Below are 23132 nucleotides of genomic sequence, written 5' to 3' on the forward strand. Positions count from 1 at the left end.
GAAACATTATTTGATTTCATCTAGAGGTAGAACTTAGATACCTGTGATTGGGATTAGAGTATTTTCAATAAATCATTGTGTGTGTGTGTGTGTGTGTGTGTGTGTGTGTGTTGGGATTAGAGTATTTTCAATAAAGATCATAGTGTGTGTGTGTGTGTGTGTGTGTTGGGATTAGAGTATTTTCAATAAAGATCATAGTGTGTGTGTGTGTGTGTGTGTGTTGGGATTAGAGTATTTTCAATAAAGATCATAGTGTGTGTGTGTGTGTGTGTGTGTGTATACACGTGTGTTGGGGCAGGGGTAGGAGTGTTCATTTATCCACATATCCTATTATAACCTAAAATTCATATAAAAGACTATTTATAAACACTTCCTTAGTTCAGTCTAGTATTTGAATTGGTTACAGCCATTTATTTCTACTCAGATGGTTTAGCAGAAGGAAATACTAGCTTGGAACACAGGGAACTTGGACCTGATGTCTTATTCTGACATAAATAAAATTGCAGAATGAAGAATATATTCACTCTGCTTTTCTGGGTTTCAGTTTTCTCATCTGAAAAGGGAGGTATGTGGACAATGTCTTACGTTCCTTAAGGTGCTCTGTGTGAATCACTGCCAGGAGTAGATCTGGCCTTCCTGTGGTCACAGGATCAATCTGTTGTGTCAACAGGGATAGTTTCATGGAATATAAGAGCCAATCAACCCGATGATGCACTAATTGAAGCTATATTTCCAAAACAAACTAGTTTCAAATCTTCAAGTCTACTACTGCCCAAATGAGTCGTTTTCCCAGTACACATGTTGACTGTCATATCCTTGGAAGGTAGAAACAGATCTGTTTCCCCATTTAATATCACTGAAGATACTACTGTCAAACCCATACATTGATAGTGAATTTTCTCTTTTAAAATCCATGGGCATGACTTCATTTCTGGGCTTCATGGATAATACCTTGATGGACCTACACTGATTTTAAAATAGGCAAAGCATTTTATTTGGACTTGGGGATTTATTTTCCTCTTTCTTTTAAAAAGTTTTTGTGTTTTTTTTCCAGTTTTTTTTTTATGGTGGTAAGATACACATACCATAAAATGTACTACTTTAACCACTCTAATTGAACAGTTCAATGGTATTAAGTATATAGGAAACCTATAAGAAGATCACCCAGCGGGCACCACATGTGCAAACACCACTCTCCTCCTGTGTCTGCCAGGCCCTTCTCTTGAGCCAGAAGCTGACATTTACCAACTTGAAAAGAAGGAAGTTTTCGAGTTGGTGACAAGAAGACAAAGGACATAAAAAGAGTGTGGAGTGAAGTCAACTTCTGTGAGGCAGGGGATGTATTTGTAAGAGAAACAAGTACTTTTACTGCTATTCGCTTCCTGAGGCTGGTACACTGAGCAGCCTTTGAGCGCCGGCTGGCTCAAGCCACCAACCCGGCCCCGTTCCCAAGGTCTTAAATGCTTCAAACAAAGGGCAGAGGGCATTGTTCACTCCTGCTATCTTTCTCTACAGCAAACATTGAATTTTCATGCAAGCCACACAGCTTCTGAAAGGCAAGGTGACGCCAGAGCTCCTGGCTGAGGAAAAGGCTGACGGGGAGAGGACGCCAATTCTGAAGGAAGAATTCACAATGGATCTGTTCAAGCAGACTGCCAGTGGCTAGCAAGGCGAGAGGGCCCCCAAATCTGAGTCATCTAAACCTTGCCTAGCTCTGTGCCTACAGAAAGTGCCCAATATTCTTCCAGCAACATCCGGATAGCCAATACTCAACGTCTTAAAATGAGACATCCTCTTCTCCCCAATGCTCCTATGTTCCCTGTTTTGTTACGGCATCTTGTATTTAGCATCTTGTAATTTAGCATATTTAGAAAATATGCCTGTTATTTCACCTTGGGAAGCTGGAGAGCCTTAATATCAAAAAGAGTGTATTGGGCTTCCCCAGTGGCTCACTGGTAAAGAATCGGCCTGTCAATGTAGGAGACACAGGTTTGATCCCTGGTCTGGGAAGATCCCATATGCTGTGGGGCAACTAAGCCCATGTGCCACAACTATTGAGCCTGTGCTCTAGAGCCTGGGAGCTGCAACTACTGAAGCCCATGTGCCTAGCACCCGTGCCGTGCAACAAGTCACTGCAACGAGAAGCCCCCACTCGCCACAACTAGAAAACAGCCTATGCAGCAGTGAAGACCCAGCACAGCCAAATATAAATGAGAGAAATAGAAAAGTTCTTTAAAAGAGCATATTTGGGGATGAGGAGGAAAATGGCCCAGCAGGGAGGAGAGGGAAGTGCTCGCTGGACTAGGAATCAGACTCTCCCACCAGCTGAAGAAATGCAATGCAGGGGCCACTGATAAACTGTTCACCTACTGAAACAACAATAAAAGCAACTCTGAACTCAAGCCTGCCAATTCTTTTCTCCTCAAAGGGTTGTGGAAGATTTAAATGAGAGAACTGTGCAAACAAAGGTAAAAAATACTATCATCAGTAGCAGTCATAACAATATTATGTACACAAGTGTGGTCAGTACAAATGGTAGTAGTGAGAAGCTGTTACTTGGTAGTGAAAGCAAACCATGGGCAGCTATGGAGACAGATCAGGAAAGGTCTGAGACTGAAGCAGAGAAATCAGGAGCTATTCCTTGAACCAGGGAAAGAAGTGGGAGATTTCTAAGGATGGTGTCATACAGTGATTGTGCGTGCTTAGTCATTTAGTTGTGTCCGACCCTTTGCGATCATACGGACTGTAGCCCACCAGGCTCCTCTGTGCATGGGATTCTCCAGGAAAGAATACTTGCTATTTGCCTGGAGTGGGTTACTATTTCCTTCTCCAAGGGATCTTCCCAACCCAGGGATTGAAACCAGGTGTCCTGCATTGCAGGCAAATATTTTTACTGTCTGAGCTGCCAGAGTTCTAATGCTGGGAATAGAGTGTAGCTGTTACAAGGATGTGGTGAAACGAGAGGCAGCAGGTGAGTAAAGAAAGCAGGTATCCCACAGCAAAATGCAACGGGCTGACAGGGACGGACCTGGCTCCTGATGAGAGGATGGACCAATGGAAAGCAGAGTTTCTGCTCAGGAGCCCCTGGTCCTGACCCCCAAGTTCAAGACAGTCAAAGGCTAGAGCTTACTTCTTCACAGCATGAAAGAGAAATGGTAATTCTATGACCTGTTAGTGCTAACTACTGCTACAATGGCAATCATATTACAATATAGAAATGTATCAAATCAACATGTCCCACACCTTCAATTTACATGTTATATGTCAGATTAAAAAAAAAATAGACAGCGAGAACTGGAGTCCAGGGGAGGTGGCAATGTCAGTCCTGCAAGGTAACGGGACAATGGTTGCAGCGGCTCTGAGGCCAGCTCACCTGACTTCAAGGCAGGAACCATCACTGAATACAGATGGTTGTCGGCAGGTGTGTGCTCTGACCCTTGCTCTCAACCCCAGTCACATGACACACACAACTGTACACATATATGTGTATATTAACACTCTGTATGTGTGTGTTTCACAGTAAGACTGTAAAGAGTCACTGAAACTCGACTAAAGAGAAAACAACACTGAGGGAGAAAAAGTAGGTCACTGCAAGTTGTTTTACAATAGGATTTGGAAAAAAAATGAATTTGGATTATTTGTGGTCATTCATACTCATTGTATGGGAGTTACTTGTGTCTATGTTCTGGAGGAGAAATGCTAATACAGCAACACATTAGAAAAAACCCAGAGAAAGTGATAGTCTATTCATGTTTTGGGAGATTTGAGTATGAGGTGAAAAAAATACATGTATTTCTCCACATCTGTTTTACTTTTATAGTTAATTTGCCATAATTTGGGCAAAACAATCCGAACAGTATATGTAAGCAGCCTTCGTATATGTGCATTTCTTTAATCTGCCCAGTTAACTATTAAATGAATGCTAAAACTGCTTTAAATATGTAAATGTTCTGCCCACGAAGCCCTCTATAGTTTTATCTGAGTCTGTGGTAAGACTATATACAGGTCTAACCCAGTTACGTATTTACCTAGTTCTGTCGGTAATGAGATTAGAATGGAATGAGAAACCCCATACATCTGCAGTTCTTAGTATTTAAAAAACGTTAAGAACACTGCAAATAATGTAAAACTGCAAATATCTCTTCCTTGAGTGCTGGTGGTATTACAAATAGGAACAACTTTTGACCAAAAGCCATGTGGTAATATGTATCAAAAGCTACAAAACTGTTTCTATCTGGTAATCCCATTCCTGAGAATTTATCCTAAGGGAAAAACTTGAATCAAAGAAAAGAGCTAACTGCATAAAGATGTTCACTGCAGCATTATCTATCTTACCAAAAAGGGGGAACAACCTAAATGTCTATCCATGAAATGACAAGTCATTTAGGAGGAAGAGGCTATTTCTGGGGACATGGATGATGGTGCAGAAAAGGCATTTGGAGCTGTATGCAAAAGAGAATGGACAGGACTGTGCTGACCTACTGACAGACATTAATGAACCTCCAACTTGGTTGTAAGCCTATGGATAGGCAGCATCCAGCCCCTGGAAGAATAGATGAATGTCAAAACTACAATCAGTTCAGTTCAGTTCAGTCGCTCAGTCATGTTCAACTCTTTGCGACCCCATGAACCGCAGCACGCCAAGCCTCCCTGTCCATCACCAACTCCTGGAGCCTACCCAAACACCTGTCCATCGCATCAGTGATGCCATTCAACCATCTCATCCTCTGTTGTCCCCTTCTCCTCCTGCCCTCAATCTTTCCCAGCATCCGGGTCTTTTCCAATGAGTCAGCTCTTCGCATCAGGTGGCCAAAGTACTGGAGTTGCAGCTTCAACATCAGTCCTTCCAATGAACACCAGGACTGATCTGCTTTAGGATGGACTGGTTGGATCTCCTTGTAGTCCAAGGGACTCCCAAGAGTCTTCAAAAGCATCAATTCTTTGGTGCTCAGCTTCCTTTATAGTCCAACTGTCACATTCATACATGACTACTGGAAAAACCAAAGCCTTGACTAGATGGACCTTTGCTGGCAAAGTAATGTCTCTGCTTTTTAATACGCTGTCTAGGTTGGTCATAACTTTCCTTCCAAGGAGTAAGCAAGTGTCTTTTAATTTTATGGCTGCAATCACCACCTGCAGTGATTTTGGAGCCCCAAAAAATAAAGTCACCCACTGTTTCTACTGTTTCCCCATCTATTTGCCATGAAGTGATGGGACCAGATGCCATGATTTTAGTTTTCTGAATGTGGAGCTTTAAGCCAACTTTTTCACTCTCCTCTTTCAACTTTCATCAAGAGGCTCTTTAGTTCTTCTTCACTTTCTGCCATAAGGGTGGTGTCATCTGCATATCTGGGGTTACTGATATTTCTCCTGGCAATCTTGATTCCAGCTTGTGCTTCCTCTAGTCCAGCGTTTCTCATGATGTACTCTGCATATAAGTTAAATAAGCAGGGTGACAATAAACAGCCTTGATGTACTCCTTTTCCTATCTGGAACCAGTCTGTTGTTCTATGTCCAGTTCTAACTGTTGCTTCCTGACCTGCATGTAGGTTTCTCAAGAGGCAGGTCAGGTGGTCTGGTATTCCCATCTCTTTCAGAATTTTCCACAGTTTATTGTGATCCAACAGTCAAAGGCTTTGGCATAGTCAGTAAAGCAGGAATAGAAGTTTTTCTGGAATTCTTGCTTTTTTGATGATCCAGTGGATGTTGGCAATTTGATCTCTGGTTCCTCTGCCTTTTCTAAAACCAACTTGAACATCTGGAAGTTCATGGTTCATGTATTGCTGAAGCCTGGCTTGGAGAATTTTGAGCATTATTTTACTAGCGTGTGAGAGGAGTGTAGTTGTGCAGTAGTTTGAGCATTCTTTGGCATTTCAATAGGAAAGCTTAAAAATGATATCTGTGTTAACTGTTTACCAACAGTTACTGAAAAGAAGGTTATGATGACAGAATTAGGGTAGGGAAAAAAGTAAGAGACCATGAAACTCACCTACAGAGGTCATTTTCTTTTTTTACAAAGGATGTCTCTGGCTGGAGATTTATTTCCTCCCTAGCTGAATCACTGCAGATTCACTTTCCCCCCGACACCCTAGGAGCCCGTGGGGTTCTGGCTGTGGTCACAGACTTCTTTTCCTTCCTGTGCACTGTCCTCTCTCCCCAAACCCACAGTTCCAGAAGCCACTGCCCACAGAGGTTTCGAATCTCAAAAATCCCCTACCTACCTGCCTGTGGAAGAGCTAATGTGAGAGACTACAGTTCTGTGGTTTTTCCATTAATTCCCCAAATGCACAAGAATAAATATGTTACTCAAGAAGGTGAATAACTTACAAATTGGAAGCAGCTCCTGACGCTTGGCTCAATGTTACTGCCCCCAAAGGATGCAACTTCACCCAACTGTCTTGGGATTTGAATAGAGTCATGTAGAAGGAGGCCCAGTCTGCGCTGGTCACAAAATCCTGTTGAACTGGCCACTTGCTTGAAAAGGTCTACAGGAGGAAGAAGAGAATTCCAGCAATCAAAAAGTGGCATCATGTAGATGCTAGCACAACTAAACCACATACTCAGTTCTAGTACCAATTCTCAAGAGGAGAGATGGATTTCCTACTCGCCCAGATGGGTTGCTTCTACTGTACACTAATCTGCACATTTATTACTTTTATGGATCAAGTTAATCACCACTGTGTATATATAAAGTGTGACAATGTTTAAGTAAACTATAGCCCTGTAAGAAATGAGAATTTACATACAGTTCTGACATGTGACTTTTTCCTAAGCCAGAATGTAATCCTCTGGAAAATAGTTTATATATAGGACATGACCTCCATCATACAATAAATGTTTTAGCATTAAGAGACATAGAGCGGGCCCAAAGAGCTATCCCCTGTGGACATCAGATCCCAAAATATATCAAAATCGGGACCACACAGCGACTGAATGATAGCAGGTGCCCCAAATAGGTGGATTCACAGAATGAATGAATGCACTGAACACTTGCAACAGCTTTTGATCTCAGAAATCTAATTATTTTCATCCTATCTTGTATTGAAATAAAAGTTGCCAAGAAAGTCAATCCATGAAAGCTTTCCCTACTCATATGCACACTTTAAACTCTCAGAAATTCAATGTTTGAATGGGATATTTATTTCAGATGGCAGTGACAACACTTGAGATCTCCCACAAGCCCAGCTCTCCAGTACATCCACAAAATTTCAAAATTATGAATTACCTTCAAACATCCCAGTTTGAAGTTAATATTTTTGTTTGGCCAACCTCAAACCTGTTCCCTCTTAGTATAATAGTTGAAACACAGGCTAGAAGCTTCCTTGGTTTATCAAGTAAGTATTATGATGTGCTGCTACTTTACCATTAGCAAGCTTAGAGTAAAAGCTAACCTACAACAAGTAGCTACAATATTTAAAGGACGAAAGCCCACAGAAATATTCTGTTTCATCCAAAACATATTTTCAAACAGCTAACGAAAGCTGTTCTTTTTTCTTGGGTTCTTAGGATGAGAAAAACTCAAGTGGAAACTACATAAAAGTGGGAGCTAAAAGAGCTTGTGTATTTTGTGGTTTACTCCTGGGGGGAAGTGAGCAGTAGGACACAGAATGGCTTTGTAGGAATTCAATCTCTTTTATCTTCTGCCTATCCTTAAGCTCAGCACATCTCCACATCCCTGTGGGGCTAGGCCTTAGGGGAAAAGAGAAAAGACAAGATATACTAGGTTTGTTTAATATTCCTATCGAAAAGATTTCTCATGAGCATTTAAAGAGGAAAAACAAGTACATGCCTTCACAATGGGAAAGAACGGTTGCTTCGTCACCTCAACCATCCCTCCGCTAGCATTTGCTTTTAATTTGGATTTACAAATTTTATGCAGAAGAGCCCAATGGCTAATCAAAGGAAATTCTGTAAGGTGATATTTACCCTGTAAGAAATGGCAAGCTGTCTCTCAAATAATAAAACGTTAATCACATCATAGAATTGGATATGTCAGTAAAATTCGCAGTAAGATGATTATAAAATAAACAAGGTTTGTTGAACATGAATGCCAGATAGTACTCTTTAAATAAGAATCCAAAGATGAGGCATGTGCATGGATTAAACCTTCACATTTATTTTTTCTGACTTAGACAAAGGGGTTAGGAAATCAGACTTTATCGCCAAGGAACATGTGTTTTATTCAGACACAGTTGATGTAATGTAAAATAATACTCATACTGGAGAAGCTAATCCTCGTTCTCTACTTAAATACCTACAATTTCATGTCTGACAGAGAACGGCACAAACCAAATTTTATGCCTGTCTAAGAGTAGTTTTACATCTTAAACGAGGAACCTGCTGTCAACGAAGAACACTGTGTCATTCCCCATCTAGAACTGGGGTAATTAGCCAACATTAATAAAAGGGTATACATGACTTACATCTGTACTTGTCTTCCAAATGCGCTTTACACAGAGAAATGATGCCAGTTTTAAAAGACAGGACCCGGATCCTCCCTGTTCGTCCCCTATTATGAATAATCAAAGCAGAAAACAATTACTGAGACTTTCTTGAAAGATAAACGCTTCTTAGTTAAGGGGAAAAAAACTTGGATGTGGGAACTCTATTGACCATTGTTTTATTAAGATCATTAACATTTCTGAGTTCATTATCTATTTGGCTGATGACCTAGAATGAAATGGAAATCTGACCAACTTGACCAGTGAACATTTACCAAGTTTTCAGTTTCTAAAAGACCTTACTTGAATGGCAAGCATTTCTCTACATAAAATAAGAAAAAGATTCTTTTATTTATCTTCGGAGAACCACCTGGGTTTAAATAGATAAGGGGAAGAATTACTAGTATGTGCTAAGCAATTTACCCACTTTGGTTACTGAAGCCAAAAAATTACCAGCAACTAACTGCTCTGCCCTCTTCAACACTCATTTAGCTTTTCATCAGATTGCCTCTTACTGAGAGGAAAATTAGTCACTTCAGGCCACAAGACACATAGTATAAAATACGAACATTTATCTCTACAAGAAAAAATATGATACAATCTATTAGAGGGCATTGGAACAGATGATCTTAAGGAGCAATTTAAAAATATCCTATTGCTATAACAATGTTTTAACATACATATGATTTTACTTTACATACAAACCATTCTACATGACAAATTTATTAACAAGTTCATTGTATCCATGGGGAACACACAAGTTTTTCATTTTGTAAAATCTGTCTTTTGATCATTTGCAGCTTTTATTTTGTTAAGAAAAACAACTGAACCATATATCTTGGTTCAAAAAAAAGTCTGTAGAATAACTGCAAAGGATAGGTCTAAAGAGTGGTTACTTTTAGTGAACAATATGCTCAGCTTGCAACTGGTACAATTTACTAAATACATTAGTCAAACAGAAATCCTGGGTCCTAATACATTCACGAAAAAGTATTATCACTGGAAAGTTTTTACCATTTTCCCTCTTTAAAAAGGCAAATCAAAAGTTTCACAAATTTTATACAGTAACTCAGGTCTTCAAGGAGTTAACATTGTCCCCAAATAATTTTCAGGCATAGAGAAGGGAAGTCATATACTCAGAATTCATTTGTACATCATCTGCAAAGAAAATGGGTGCTGAAATATATTTGAGGGAAGACCTGAATAGAAACCCTTCTCAAAGCAAATGTAAGTATAATCCGCAATTAAAATCCGACATGATCAAGGGCTTGGTAGATAATGCTGAAAATTCAATAGCCTTGGAATTTAACAAGCACTATCTTAGCAAAATAACAAAGGAAAAAAAAGTATACATTTGAATCCAGGAGGTGGTAGAAATCTACAGCAAAGGCAAAACTAAAATAGTTGCTATGCGACTCCTTTCAGAAAAGCTTCCCAGATTTCTAAATGCAGAATATGTTCTTGCTGACATGTGAAATCAGGCATATAATAAGTTTGATGTCTAAGAAGAATTCAGTTGAAATTAAGACCAATTCCTGCTGCTACCTTCCTCAGTTGTCTTCATTAAGCTCAAGACAAAACTGAGGGGGGGGAGGCAATCCCAAAGATAAAAACAAGCACTCTCTCAGATAGAGGCATGAATGGAGGTGCCAAACTAAAAGTTCGTCAATCCTGATTTATAAAAAAACAAAACAAAAACAAACAGAATTCCTCCATTTGAGGATCTAAATTTGCTGCATTAAGGGCTTGTTTTCATTTTTCTTTTTGCATAACCATTCACACTCCTCTGCAAAAATCTCTTGAGTATCAGCTAACACTATTTGGAGCTGGGGACAGGAGTGTCACACCTCCAGGAGTGCATCTCTTTGGGTAGAAGGAGCTGCACCCGAAGAGGGTGGAGGAATTCAAGATACGCAGGCTAGCAAGGGCAAGAACCAACGGCTACACACTGACTCATCCTACTACTGGAAAAATGAGTATCTTGGGGTTTTGTCTGCTTTCTAATCTGAGTGCAATCTACATCCTAGTTCTTTACCTCCCAGCATATCAAAACTTTTTTTTTTTGTTCCATTAAATGCAAAAATGATTAATCATAGGGATAGCATTTGGTCACACGGCTTCATGAAACTTTCATCCTGAGGACCATATTTCGAGACCAAAGCCCTGCTGTGATGCTAATTACACCGTCACTGTTCTGTAAACTAGGCCTCCCGTGGTAGAGTCTGAAGAAAGCCTGCCATACGTACGTATCATAAACATTCAACAGCCAATTGAGACACATATCCACGCAGAGAGGGACGTTGACCAGATTGTTGTGCTCTTGCTCCAGGCGGTCATAAATAGTGGTCAAACAGTTAATGATCTGCAGGATGTCCATGGGCTGGTCGTTTTGCTTGAGGTTGTGCTGGTCCAAGGCATCACATGCGGCTGACAGGCTCAAAAGATCCACTGCAAGAGCCACAGAACATCACCGGTCATTTCAAGGGGAAAACCCTTCTGTTTCTGTTTCTGACAATCCTAGTAGGATGGTCTTATAACCTTTAGTAAACACCAAACCTGAACCCTACCCTCTCTTATTGAAGTGTCTTCTCCCATCCCTTGGCTATGAGTTTGATGAGTAAGGTAAAGAATCCAGCTGCAATGCAAGAGACCCTGGATAGATCCCTGGGTCAGGAAGATCCCCTGGAGAAGGGAAAGCCTACCTACTCCAGTATTCTGGCCTGGAGAATTCCATGGGTGGTATAGTCCATGGGGTCGCAGGGTCGGACACGACTGAGCAACTTTCACTTATTCACTTATTCACAAGCTCAGAGGTTGTTCTGAAGTCTCACTGGCAATGGGTGAAGAAGTGAGTGAAGAGACAGTACCTATGTTGGAACTATTGGGTAATCTGGGGGAGTTAAAGGGACCCATAGTGTTCTGTAGGAACACAGTCATTTCCACCCAAATCACAGGGGGGAATAAAACTGTTTTACTAGAGATGTTCAAAGGTTCCTAACAGTACTTTCTTGTATTAGTATCAGAGAAGGTCAGTTTGATTAATCTGTATGGTTAGGGTTGTGTAAACTCGATTTCCAGCTATGCATTTATAATCATTAACTATTTTTCTCCTTGAAATATCAGTCACCTCCTAATCTCTCTTGATACTTTAACACTAGGTGAAAAAATACTCAACTTCACTAAAATCTTCTATAGACAAACTAAAATAACTGCATCACCCATCCAGTTTTCAGATCTAAGGCTCACTTACTTCTCCTTTCACCTACTGTGTATTTCATGCAGGAGATGTGTGAAATTTGATTCCTGGGTTGGGAAGATCCCCTGGAGAAGGAAATGGCAACCTATTCCAGTATTCTTGCCTGGAGAATTCCATGGACAGAGGAGCCTGTTGGGCTACAGTCCATGGTGTTGCAAGGAGTTGGACATGACTGAAGTGACTGAGCACAGCACAGCACAAGAACTTTGTAAGTCTGGTGGGGAATGGGAGGTTTCCATGATCTAAGATGGTATTTAATGGTATACTGAAAGACAAACATGTATCAAAAGTGAAACCTCAACCTTGTCCAACATCAGCAAATCATAAGCTTTACTCTGAAGGGTCCCAGGAAGACGTTTTTCTCTAAAGTCAATTTATTAGCCAAATTGAGAATGCAACAGCATTGCTTTTATGACACCTTATACATCTAAGCTCTGGTCTACATTCTCAGTCCTCTGAGAGAGAAAGAGAGAGTCAATGGTAATTAAGTTAATTTCTCATGCACCCTGGGGGAGGAGGCAAGAAAATTCTAAATGTAACTTCAGATAAACACAGTCATGCCCCGCACTAAACAGATGCAAATTTAAGGCTTTAATGCATTTTCCTAGTTACTGTTTGTGGCTAGTTCTAATTAAATGTTAAGGACAAAACCCCAAAATAGTGGTTAATACCTGTGTAGGTTAATACCTATGTACTGCATGTTTTTCTTTTTTCAAAAAGGAAAATAGTACCCTTTTGAAGTTTCCCTGGAAGCATGAAGAGACCCCATGGTGGATGCAAGTGTTTGTTTGTTTGTTTACTTTGTCTTTCATCCCAGTGAGTAAAGCCCTCTATGTCCATGGACCAGTCTCCCTACAATACCCTGACGGAGCACTCATCCTATCAAATCAAAGCTCCCCACTCTTCTGCTTAAAAATACTCTCAAGATAAAGGAATGACCTCTTTACATGGAAGCTGAGACTGTGTTTCAAGTGGCAGAAAGGAACATAACTTGATTTGAAAGGGAGGGAGGTAGGAAAAAGAAAAAAAAAGATTAAAAAAAATAACAATACAAGGAGGTAGGGGGACAAGAGGAGGGGAAGGCTGAGTGGGGACTGTATGGCAGACCAGAGGGAGATGCAGAAACAAAGGACACCAACTTTCATCCTCTCTGCTATGTGCGTGATTTCCTCTCAGGACGGGTTTTCAGGTACGTATATACATAATCAGCACACCATTTTCATCAGCAGAAGAGAAGACCAGACTTCCTCCAAATACCAATACTCCCAACATGTTTCTTTGTATATTGAGGGAAGCAGTGGGTGCTTCAAAGTTTTTCTACTGTTTTTTTTTTGTTGTTGTTACTTTTCCTTAATCATAATAGATATTTTGCTTTATATCCATGGATATAAGAGCTAACAAGTGAGAATCTGTAAGACTCACTTTGGTATGAAGAGTCTAATTTCCCTGTGTGATGGACACAAACAACCAACAGCAAAATGGCATTTCTTTTCTTTTTATGGGGCCTAGTCTCCTCTCTGTACAGGTGAACGGGTAACACACAGAATAGGAAATTAGGAGCATCAATAGCTCCAGAGGGGTGCAAAGCAACTGCTCTGAAATCATAGGAGTAGGAGATGACATAGTTGGGAAGAGAAATACTGTGCAGTGCACTCTGCTAAAACCAAATGCCGTTAAACAGGAGAATGATCCATCACAGAAGACTGGAGAACACATTTGCCTAAAATTAACATATCAAACAGAACTCCACTTTCACGGAATAATTGGTAAAAGACTCCTATTGAGGTATATAGAGCCGATACCATGGACTTGCAAAGACGTGAGAAAATCAATAGGGGCAATGTAATTGCCACACAAACATATACTTAACTGTGCGAAATGAGCATCTTGGAGAACACACTGGCATTTTTTGATGAAACATTAAACATAATGATTAGTTGTTTCCAGAAGCCTCAACAAGCAACCAGCAGCCACAATTCTGTGAAACTATCCTTTTACCTCAAGCTAGGAATTTCCATTTAGGGGAAGAATATATCTTCTTTAGTGTATTCACTAGGGAATATATTTTAAAGCTATAAAAAAAAATCCAAGTATGTTCTAATAGACCTTTTATTTCAAAAATTATTTTGACGGTAGAGGATGTTAAAGGTTTGGATGCCAGTGAAGCATAGGGACCATCTAGGGGTGACAGAGGGGGCAAGACAAAAAATGACCAGCTCTCCAGGGCTCTCTTTGCTAAGCAAGAAAAGTAGAAAACGAAGGGGATGGGGTGGGTGGTGTCTCAAGCACAGGATCCCATGAATGGTTCCCAAGGTGCTGCGTGGGCCTGATCACCTGGCTCAGAAGGTAAAGAATCTGCCAGCAGTGCAGCAGATCCAAGTTCAATCCCTGGGTTGGGAAGATCCCCGGAGGAGGGCATGGAAACCCACTCCAGTATTCTTGCCTGGAGAATCCCATGGACAGAGGAGCCTGGCGGGCTATAGTTCATGGGATCCCAAAGAGTCGGACATGACTGAATGACTAACGCTTTCACTTTTTCACTCTCTTAACATCCTAGGCTTAAATGTCCACACCATTTTTTTCTATATATGCCACAAGTGAGGAGTTCTGCTGGATTTTTTTTTTTTTGTCTTGTACAGAATCTTCAGTGTTGTGAACTAGAAAGCCCCTTTCAGAAGCATTTGCAATTGGGGAAAATTGAGACCAGAGAGGAGACTTGCTCTGGGTATTATGGCACGACAGGTGGGGGCATGTACTGAAAAGAAGAAAGGTGGGTGGCAGAGGTAATCCTTCTAGATTGTACAGGAAAAAAAAAAAAACTACCCTCCCTTCTCTACTAGCAATAATATGGGGAGGAAAAAAAGCACCAAAATGTTGGTCAGAGTAAGTCTGGTGGTGCCCACACAAACATAACCCTGGGCTCGTCCTGTGGGTCAACCTGGATTCCCTGTGTTAACATATCAACAATCCTGTAACCTCAGTAGTACAGACACAGACAGGGTGGGTAACTCCTACGTGTCTGCTGCCTTTCTGGCCCGGGCAGAAGGTGTCTGTGGGAAGAGGAGGCTGTGTGGACTTCACATCTTTCCACAGGTGGCTTACCCTTCAGGCTGAAGGATTTCTCAAAAGTATCTCTGCCGAGCGAGAAAGTCAATGTGCTTTGATGTAGTTATCTTTGCTGCGAGGGTTAATTCCAGAGACTCTGAGGTTGGCAAGGCCTGTTTTGCTAAAACCAGCCACACAATGCGGAGCCTTGATCAAAGCAGTAGACAGAAGTGACTCACTGTGTTTATGGGTAGCCATGGGTTACAGGTTATCACAGTTGTATACTGCTAGCAGTAACATTAGCCATTTTTACCTGGTCTCAGCGAGGCCCATGGAGGCCACTGGGTTTGGGACTGGCTATGTAGGGAGCAAAGGCAGAATGGCAAAGAACTGATGCCTCCGAATTGTGGTGTTGGAAAAGGCTTCTGAGAGTCCCCTGGACAGTAAGGAGACCAAACCAGTCAATCTTAAGGGAGATCAACCCTGAATAGTCACTGGAAGGACTGATGCTGAAGGTGAAGCTCTGGTATTTTTGTCACCTGGTGTGAACAGATGACTCATTGGAAAAGCCCATGATGCTGGGAAAGATTGAGGGCAGGACAAGAGGGTGTCAGAGGATGAGATGGCTGGACGGCATCACTGATGCAATGAACATGAACTTGGGCAAACTCCAGGAGGGCCTGGTGTGCTGCAGTCTCTGGGGTCGCAAAGAGTCAGACACGACTGGGAGACTGAACAACAACAAATATAGGGAGAAGATATCCAGGGCACCAGCAGTTATAAGCAATCCTGGCTGAGACTCTGATGGGTGAGCCCTGGTTTCTAAAGTGTTCTGTGCTCACACTGGTGGTTCTCGATCCAAGAGAGAATGTGCACCCTGTTCTGGCCCTGACAGAGAGAGGGCACTTGGAGCTCGGACTTGGACTCTGCAGATCCCACCCTGTGGTTGTGACGCATGGCCCTCTTTTAATGTTGTTGGCACATGGTAGGCTTCTCCTTTCTCCTGTAATGAACTGTAGATTTGTAAGGACTCTCATTTTGAGTCCTCATCAGCTCTTGAGCTTACCTGTCATGACCAGAGCAATTAGTGCAAGAACTGAGATGGTTTAGAAGGCTCCAACTCATTCTTAGCTGAAAATATGAGGGAAGGCATTCTTTTTAAAGGAAAAGAAGATGATTCTGATAAAAGGGATGAAAATGAACCACTGATGCTGGTTGCCAAGCTACCCTGGGTCTGAAGTAGTACAGGCTTTGAAAATGGTTATCAATAATACAACTTTCTACTGGATTCTGGAAATGGTAGAACCTGAACTCCAGGAGTTAGAAGAATGGATTAGAAAGGGATGGCAAACTGATGGTTAGTCTGCTAGAAACTAACTTTCTTGGTTGGAGGAGCAAAAGCTTTAAAAGTTCAGAATCTCCTTCCATTGAGTTTCAGCCTCTCTGGCCCGCAGGTGGAGTTCCAGCTAAAGGAACCTGGGAACTAGCATTTTTGATAAATGGGCTACATCTGTGAGAACAATTACAATTAGAAACATAATTCAAGTGGGGAACTTCTGGCTATCCCCTAGTTTACCATAATTTTCTTTTTCAATGCAACACTAGTAGTCCCTGGACTGGGGCTACAATTGAGAGTCTTAAAGGCTGGTGATATCCTGAAAGAAGAGACTATGACTGCTAGCTGGAAGGTAAGTGAAAGAGTTCCACAGGACTCATGGGCTAACTTACCCGCTTCTCACACCTCACTTGACTAGGGCTGAACGTAACACATGCTTTGTTGCCTACTGGATAGGACGGCCCCATTTTTTTCTGTTTGGAACCAGTGGGAGCCCTTATCAAAAAGTGGGAAAAGAAGGAGAAGGCAAAGTCCAGGTATGTCTCATTTTGCTACCACCTAAATGTGGATGAGCACAGTGGCTGAGCCCAGGGGAATATACCCTCTGCTGGGAGGGGAGGACGGGAGTGGGGTGGTGGAGAGATTGGATTAAAATGCAACAATAAGGAACAAAGGTAAGATTGTTGCTGAAGGGAAGAAAGTCACCACATGGGTGTGAAAAACTGAAAAGCTAACACAATGCTGGTGCCTAGAAAGAGGCTTAGAATAAGAGAATAACATGCTCCCTGGCTGGGAAAGACTGACGGCAGGAGAAGAAGGGGATGGCAGAGGATAAGATGGTTGGATGGCATCACCAACTCAATGGACATGAGTCTGAGCAAGTTCCAGGAGACGGTGAAGGACAGGGAAGCCTGGTGTGCTGCAGTCCACGTGGTCACAAAGAGTCGGACACGACTGAGCGACTGAACATCAACAGTGCTCTCTTTGGCTATGACTCATGCCCCTTTAAAGAGCCAGGGGGTGAGCGGTACTGCTGGCTGATCTACCAAACACACTGGGTGAGGAGACAGGAGTTCTGACTGTGACCTGGACGGCATCATGTCTTTTGGAGTCTGTTTCACAGGATGTATCTGTCAGTAAGCACCTGTGTGGGAAAGCACCCTATGGGAATACTCAACCAGTCATATCTGGAGAATACTGATGTCTCATAATCTGGATGAACACTGCATGGTCATTCATTGTGAAGACGAAGGATTATAAAAGGTACTGGGTAGAAACGTATGTGGTAGCAAGTTTAGATGGTATATACCCCATCTGTCGTAATATATATGGGTTTAAAAAAGCTATTGGCCTCGTTAGTGTGTGAGGAGAGCTACAAATGAGTGAAGGGACAATTGGGATGCTTGGATCATTGAGGAAAATGAAGTTGAATTTGGTGGGCCTACTTCCTTGAGATTGAAAAGTCAAAAATTTGGTTGTTTTGTTGTTGTTGTTAATTAGACATTCAGATTTATCACTGATACATTTTCTTCATATCGAAGCTTCCATGTAAACGTCTAGATTACATGGATACTCTGGATGGAATATACATTCACTTTTGAGAGTTTTAAATTCCATTTTAAATAATCAAATAATCTGTAAATCATAGGTTAAACTTTTAACATGTTTCGAGTATAGAAGTTTGTTTGACATGGGTAGAATTCATGAGACATGCTGGGGGAAAATGGAAGGACCAGCATGTTTATGTTAAACACAGAAAGGGATAGAAAGGAACTGAAGGACGAAGAGACAAGACACCTAATACTGCAGAGGTACCTTAGTACAAAGTGTTTATTGTATATGAAATATATGAGGCAGTAATTATACACATGGATATTTAATATTCATGAGAACTTCATTCAGGCAGCCAGTAGTGAGAGCCATTCTGCCCCCATGTGTCTTTCGCTCAAGGAACACAAGTAAATCCCAGGGCCACTGATCAGGTTCATTGTCACACCATAATTGTGGTCAGGTGCACTTGTCTCTGTGTCTTTAATAGAGCAAGTTATATGTCACTGGCCTAAGATGAAAAGTCAGCAATTTGCTATGGATGGCTATTGATATTTCTGTAGCATTTCAAAACCAAGGTCTGTTTAGGAGTGACTACTATCCCTACGACATCTGCCTGGGAGACTCAACATTTTTTGTCTCTGAATTGTATTTCCTAGTTATAGTGAAGATGTTACCACATGCTGGCAACATATCTGGTGGACCAAAGAGCAAGGGGCCCTTAAAATAAAAGAACCCTAGGAGAATTAGGAGCTGGGAGAGGACTACCTGGCCAGGCAGAATTTTCTTGAAGTGAAAAAGGAGAAACTGATGGAAGAGATCTCCTAGTGCAAAAAGAACACATCAAGGGGCTCCAAATCCAGGAGGAAAGAGAAGGATGGAAACTAGAAGTGGAAGCCACAATAATTGGAGAATGGAACCTCCAAGGTTCTCCTTAACAGCATGAGTACCGTGGCTGAGAACTCACCCTTCTTTTCCTTAGTAACTCCTGGTGCTGGACACATTTCAAGCAGGACTACAGTGGGAGAGAACGTGTGTTAGTTGCTCAGTTGTGTCTGACTCTTTGTGAGCCCATGAACTGACTGTAGTCCACCAGGCTCCTCTGTCCATGGGATTTCCCAGGCAAGAATACTGGAGTGTGTTGCCATGTCCTTCTCCAGGGGATCTTCCTGACACAGGGATCAAACCTGCGTCTCCTGCATTGTAGGTGGATTCTTTACCATCTGATCTACCAGGGAAGCTCAAGAATCCTGGAATGGGTAGCCTATCTCTCCTCCAGGGGAACTTCCTGATCCAGGAATCAAATCGGGGTCTCCTGCATGGCAGGCGGATTCTTTACCAGCTGAACTACGTGGGAAGACCCCAATATTGGGCTGGTCCAAAAAGTTCATTTGGGTTTCTCTGAACCATCTTCTGGGAAAACCCTAATGAACTTTTTGGTCAACCCAATAATACATGGTATGTGGGAACAGATTTTTTGCAGAAAAGGGACCAAATAATTACACTGGCCTCTCAGGTACTCAGGCTGTGAGGTAGCCGGTGGCCATGGAGGCATACCCTGACTGTCACTGTTGCCTGTATGTAACCTCGTTCTGCAGGAGAATATAGATTTGTAAGCCATGTTACATGGTGGGTCCTCTCAGTTTTTAGCAACCAAATCCTATCCGATGCCACCTTTCTGTACATTCACCAAAAGTGAGGTGCCTGGGTCCAGAAGGAGCACCTTTTTAAGCTATCTTGTGGGAAGGATGAGTCTGGCAATTGTGCCTCTATGCAGACAATTCCAGGCAGTAGAAAATTTCTCCACTGTGTGATTTAGTTGCCGAACAGAAGCAAATTGTTCTCTATTTCTTGTTTGCAGAATATTTGTCACATTTATCCACTGCAGTATATTTAGCCCTATGGTTTGGGCTCTCTCCAACCCAACACACACTAATAAACTAAATACATGAGTTTTGTTAAGTGCCTTTTTTATCTCTGCTCTTAGAAGTTGGCTATATTTTTAATTTTAGAAGCCGCAAACCTATAGGATGCCATGAGAACCACAGTAGGAGAAAGAAAAAACTCAGATTATCTTCTTTGTAACTTTCAATGGGTTATCAGCCATAGGACCGGCTTATAAATCTATCTTACTCATATTTTCTCTTTGTCTCTGCTTTTCTGTCGAGTTTAATTTTCATTCACGATGCCTTGAAAGGCAGTACAGAGTCATGCAACATTAAACCGATTACAAACTGGGGACATTACAGACCAATGATGACGCTCTAGACTTAAACAGCAAACTCTCTACAGTGGATAACATTGTGGTATTCAGGTTTCTGCAGCTTCAATACTACGTGCTTAACAGCAGCAGCATGGCATATTTTCTAAGGCATCTGTAATTCAAACTCTTAACTGGCATCAAGAAATCATTGAGATAACATCATTAATTTTCATTAAAGTAAGAGTTAGTGGAAACGACCTTCAGTTGGAAAAGCTAGCCAGGACAAGTTTTGTTTTCTGACCCCAGACAATAGCTCTTTATCATGACTTTACAGACATAGAAATGACGAAAAGGCCGGAAGGGAAACCAAAGCGTATCTAAAATTAAGGGGAAATTCTGAAATAATCTACTGAACAGTTAAGTAAGGCGATCATGCATGTTTTCAATAATAAAAGGATAGGTGAGCTCTTCATTCTGTATTCATACTCCACGTGGAACCCTTCTACCATTCCTGAGAATCCAGCACTTAATTTAGATAAATACACCCTCGTTTTGCCCTGCCTAAATCTTTTTCAAATATGAGAAAAGTAATGCTGAGAAAGGAAGTGCTGAGAGTTGCACAGTAGTTGAAAAGTGAAAATTTTACATTCCACATTCAGAGCTTAACTTTGTTATGAGGTCATAAACACTCGTGGCCAAAATGTTTTATAATATCAGATTCCCCCATTTTTCCCATGTTTATTGGAAATTTTAACATACAGTGAGATGACAGACAATGAGACACATTCGTGAATGGAAAGACTTTTTGACAGAAGAACTGAATAATGCCTAAATCTGCGAGGAATAGTATGGAAAGGGTGGTCCAATCTAGTCAATTTGGGGGCTTTTTCATAGTATGACCTGGCACAACATATTGTCTCTACTGAACTTTTAGGGTCTCACAGGACTGTACACCATAGCACTCTACAGTAGCCATTTCACAGTCGTCCCTTTCTCAGTGGGAGGCACTACCTCTGGGATGGGGCAGAGATAGAAAATGAAAAAGAGGCAGAAGACTTTCTCCACCCGGTCTCTGACTCCCCCACCCCAAATTACCTCTTTCCAGCTCTGGTACATTCAACAGGTCCCTACGGAAATCAAGGCCCAGGGAGTCCTCTAAAAACCACTCAAGCTTAGCAGCTATACAGCTGAAAAGTGACAGCTTCAGAGTCTAACCTATATAGAAATGGAAGCCCAAATCTCCTTTCATTCCCATATCCATTCCGTGAAAACAGATTAAGCTATTCTCTGTGCCAGGCTTTGTGCTGAGCGCTGGAGAGACCAAGATAAAGAGGACAGGCCTACTCTCTCCTTCCGAACAATTTCCTTTCTGAGCCATGTCTTCACCACCATGTAGAAAATCACACACCAACAACACTCCTTGACCATCTTCCTGCTAGCTTCTGCAGACCCCCTGGTCAGATACTTTCATTCCCAAACTTTCGGTTGCCAGGGTTCACAGCTCTCGGCTGTGAACTGGGTTCAATTCGGTCCAGTTTGGGTCCAATTTGGGGTGATTTCAATATTGGCCATCGTGACTGGTGTGTCACTCTAGCCATTCAGTTCCTTAAGTTCCTATTTCAGCTGCAGGGAAATTGACATCTAGTCCACCTCTACCACCCATGCAAATGGTCATGTCCTAGAGCCAATCAGCTGACCCGTTCCACTTCCGAAAAACTGCTGAGCTTTGCTGCTGTCTGACAACAACTTCTTGGCCTTCCAGTCACTTCCACACAATCTCTTCCTCTACCTCCCTGAAGTGTTTGCTGGCTGCTTGACCACACTACCTCCTAATTCCCAGCTTCCACCTGAATTCCCAGCTTCTCCTGCCCAGTGTGGACTGGGCAGACAGCATTCCAATCACTTACCCCCTCTTTTGACCAGATCCTCATTTCTCTTGCCTAGCTGGCCTCTGTCCACCTGGAATAGAATCATCCAGCTCCTGGAGAGATCCCCCCGAGGATGGGTGCAGCCCTAAAACACTCAGCCGACACTGAGCTCCAAGATGCTGCTTTCCAAAATAGCCTTCTCCCTGGCCACAGAGGTAAGGCCAACCTAGACTTTCTGCTGTTAACTGCAGCCCAGGAACTCTCCTCCACCTTCACGCCGAAAATGGAGCCCCGTCCACGGGCATCCCTCACCAGCCTCCCCCAGGTCTCCTCAGTTACCTGGCCCTGCTCACATCCTCTCCTCACCCTACTCACTACCTTGGAAGACAGGCACACCCTTCCTTCTCATGGGCTCTGGGTTATCTTCTCCCACCCTCCAAGGATTCACATGTTTTATTATCTCCTCTTCAGTCAACAATGTTCATTTTGTCCTGTCTTCTAATACTCATTGAAATAGATTCAGGCTTCTCTCAGTCTAAATGTGTGTACCCTCCATTAACTTCTCTGCCCCTTCCAGCTAACAACTGCCCCGCTTCCCTTCACAACCTTTCTCCAAGAATCGTCTCAACCAACTTTCTCTACATCCCCACTTTTCATTGACTTCTAAGCCCACTTCACCACCTCCACCATGTCCCCTAAAATCTCACCCAAGTTCCTGAGGACCTTCTTGTTGCTCAACCCAATGGACCCTTGGGCCCACTTCCTCCTGACCTTCCAGCAGCATCTGAGCCTGGTGATGGGCCCCTTCTTCCTGCCCATGTAATATGTGGTACTACGCTCTGTGTGTGTTCCTTTGTAGCCCCCTCTGTACATGGGTCACTCTTGGTCTCAAATATTGTTTTCTTGTTACTTTCCCTCTCCCTAAGCATCTGCACACTCATCATCCCTCAATGTTGTGCATCTGTTTCTCCTGAGCACCACAGCTATGTGTCTATGGCCAACTCTGCCAGCAGGCCCACTGTTCATCTCAGTTGAGCACCTAAGTCTCTTCCTTGATCCATCCTCACCAGGCACATCAAACTGGTCACTAAGGCCTATCAATTTCACCTTGTATTTCTCAAGTCCTCCCAGTTTTCTCCATTCCTACTCTGCCAATTCAGGCTACCAGGTTGCTGGTTTAGAAGACCAAAATTGCTCGCCGAGTTTCTTCCCCTGCAGGGGTATGCCCCCACACCTCCCCGCACCCCCACCCCCACCCCCAGCACTGATGCAGGCTCTATTCCACAGCCAGAGTCATCTTTCTAAATGACAATCTCAACACGCCATCCCACTACATGGCTCCCCACTGATTTCCACATTCTTGAAGTTTTTTGTAATTGGAGGATAACTGCTTTACAGTATTGTCTTGGTTTCTGCCATACATTAGCATGAATCA

At 42.3% G+C, this 23132-nt stretch overlaps 1 protein-coding gene across 9 annotated transcripts in view; it reads right to left on the reverse strand.

The window, feature by feature from the left end:
- DMD (dystrophin) overlaps positions 1-23132 on the reverse strand; it is a 2261655-nt gene that overhangs the window by 89252 nt on the left and 2149271 nt on the right. For all 9 annotated transcript variants that reach the window (XM_070462101.1, XM_070462106.1, XM_070462102.1 and 6 more), the window contains 3 exons: positions 10688-10889; positions 8424-8509; positions 6328-6485 (listed from right to left, as the gene is read on the reverse strand). In XM_070462101.1, coding sequence (XP_070318202.1) covers positions 6328-6485; positions 8424-8509; positions 10688-10889 — 446 coding nt within the window. The remainder of the gene's footprint in view (positions 1-6327; positions 6486-8423; positions 8510-10687; positions 10890-23132) is intronic.

This window comes from Odocoileus virginianus, chromosome X, assembly GCF_023699985.2.
Source record: "Odocoileus virginianus isolate 20LAN1187 ecotype Illinois chromosome X, Ovbor_1.2, whole genome shotgun sequence".
Taxonomy (NCBI): Eukaryota; Metazoa; Chordata; class Mammalia; order Artiodactyla; family Cervidae; genus Odocoileus; species Odocoileus virginianus.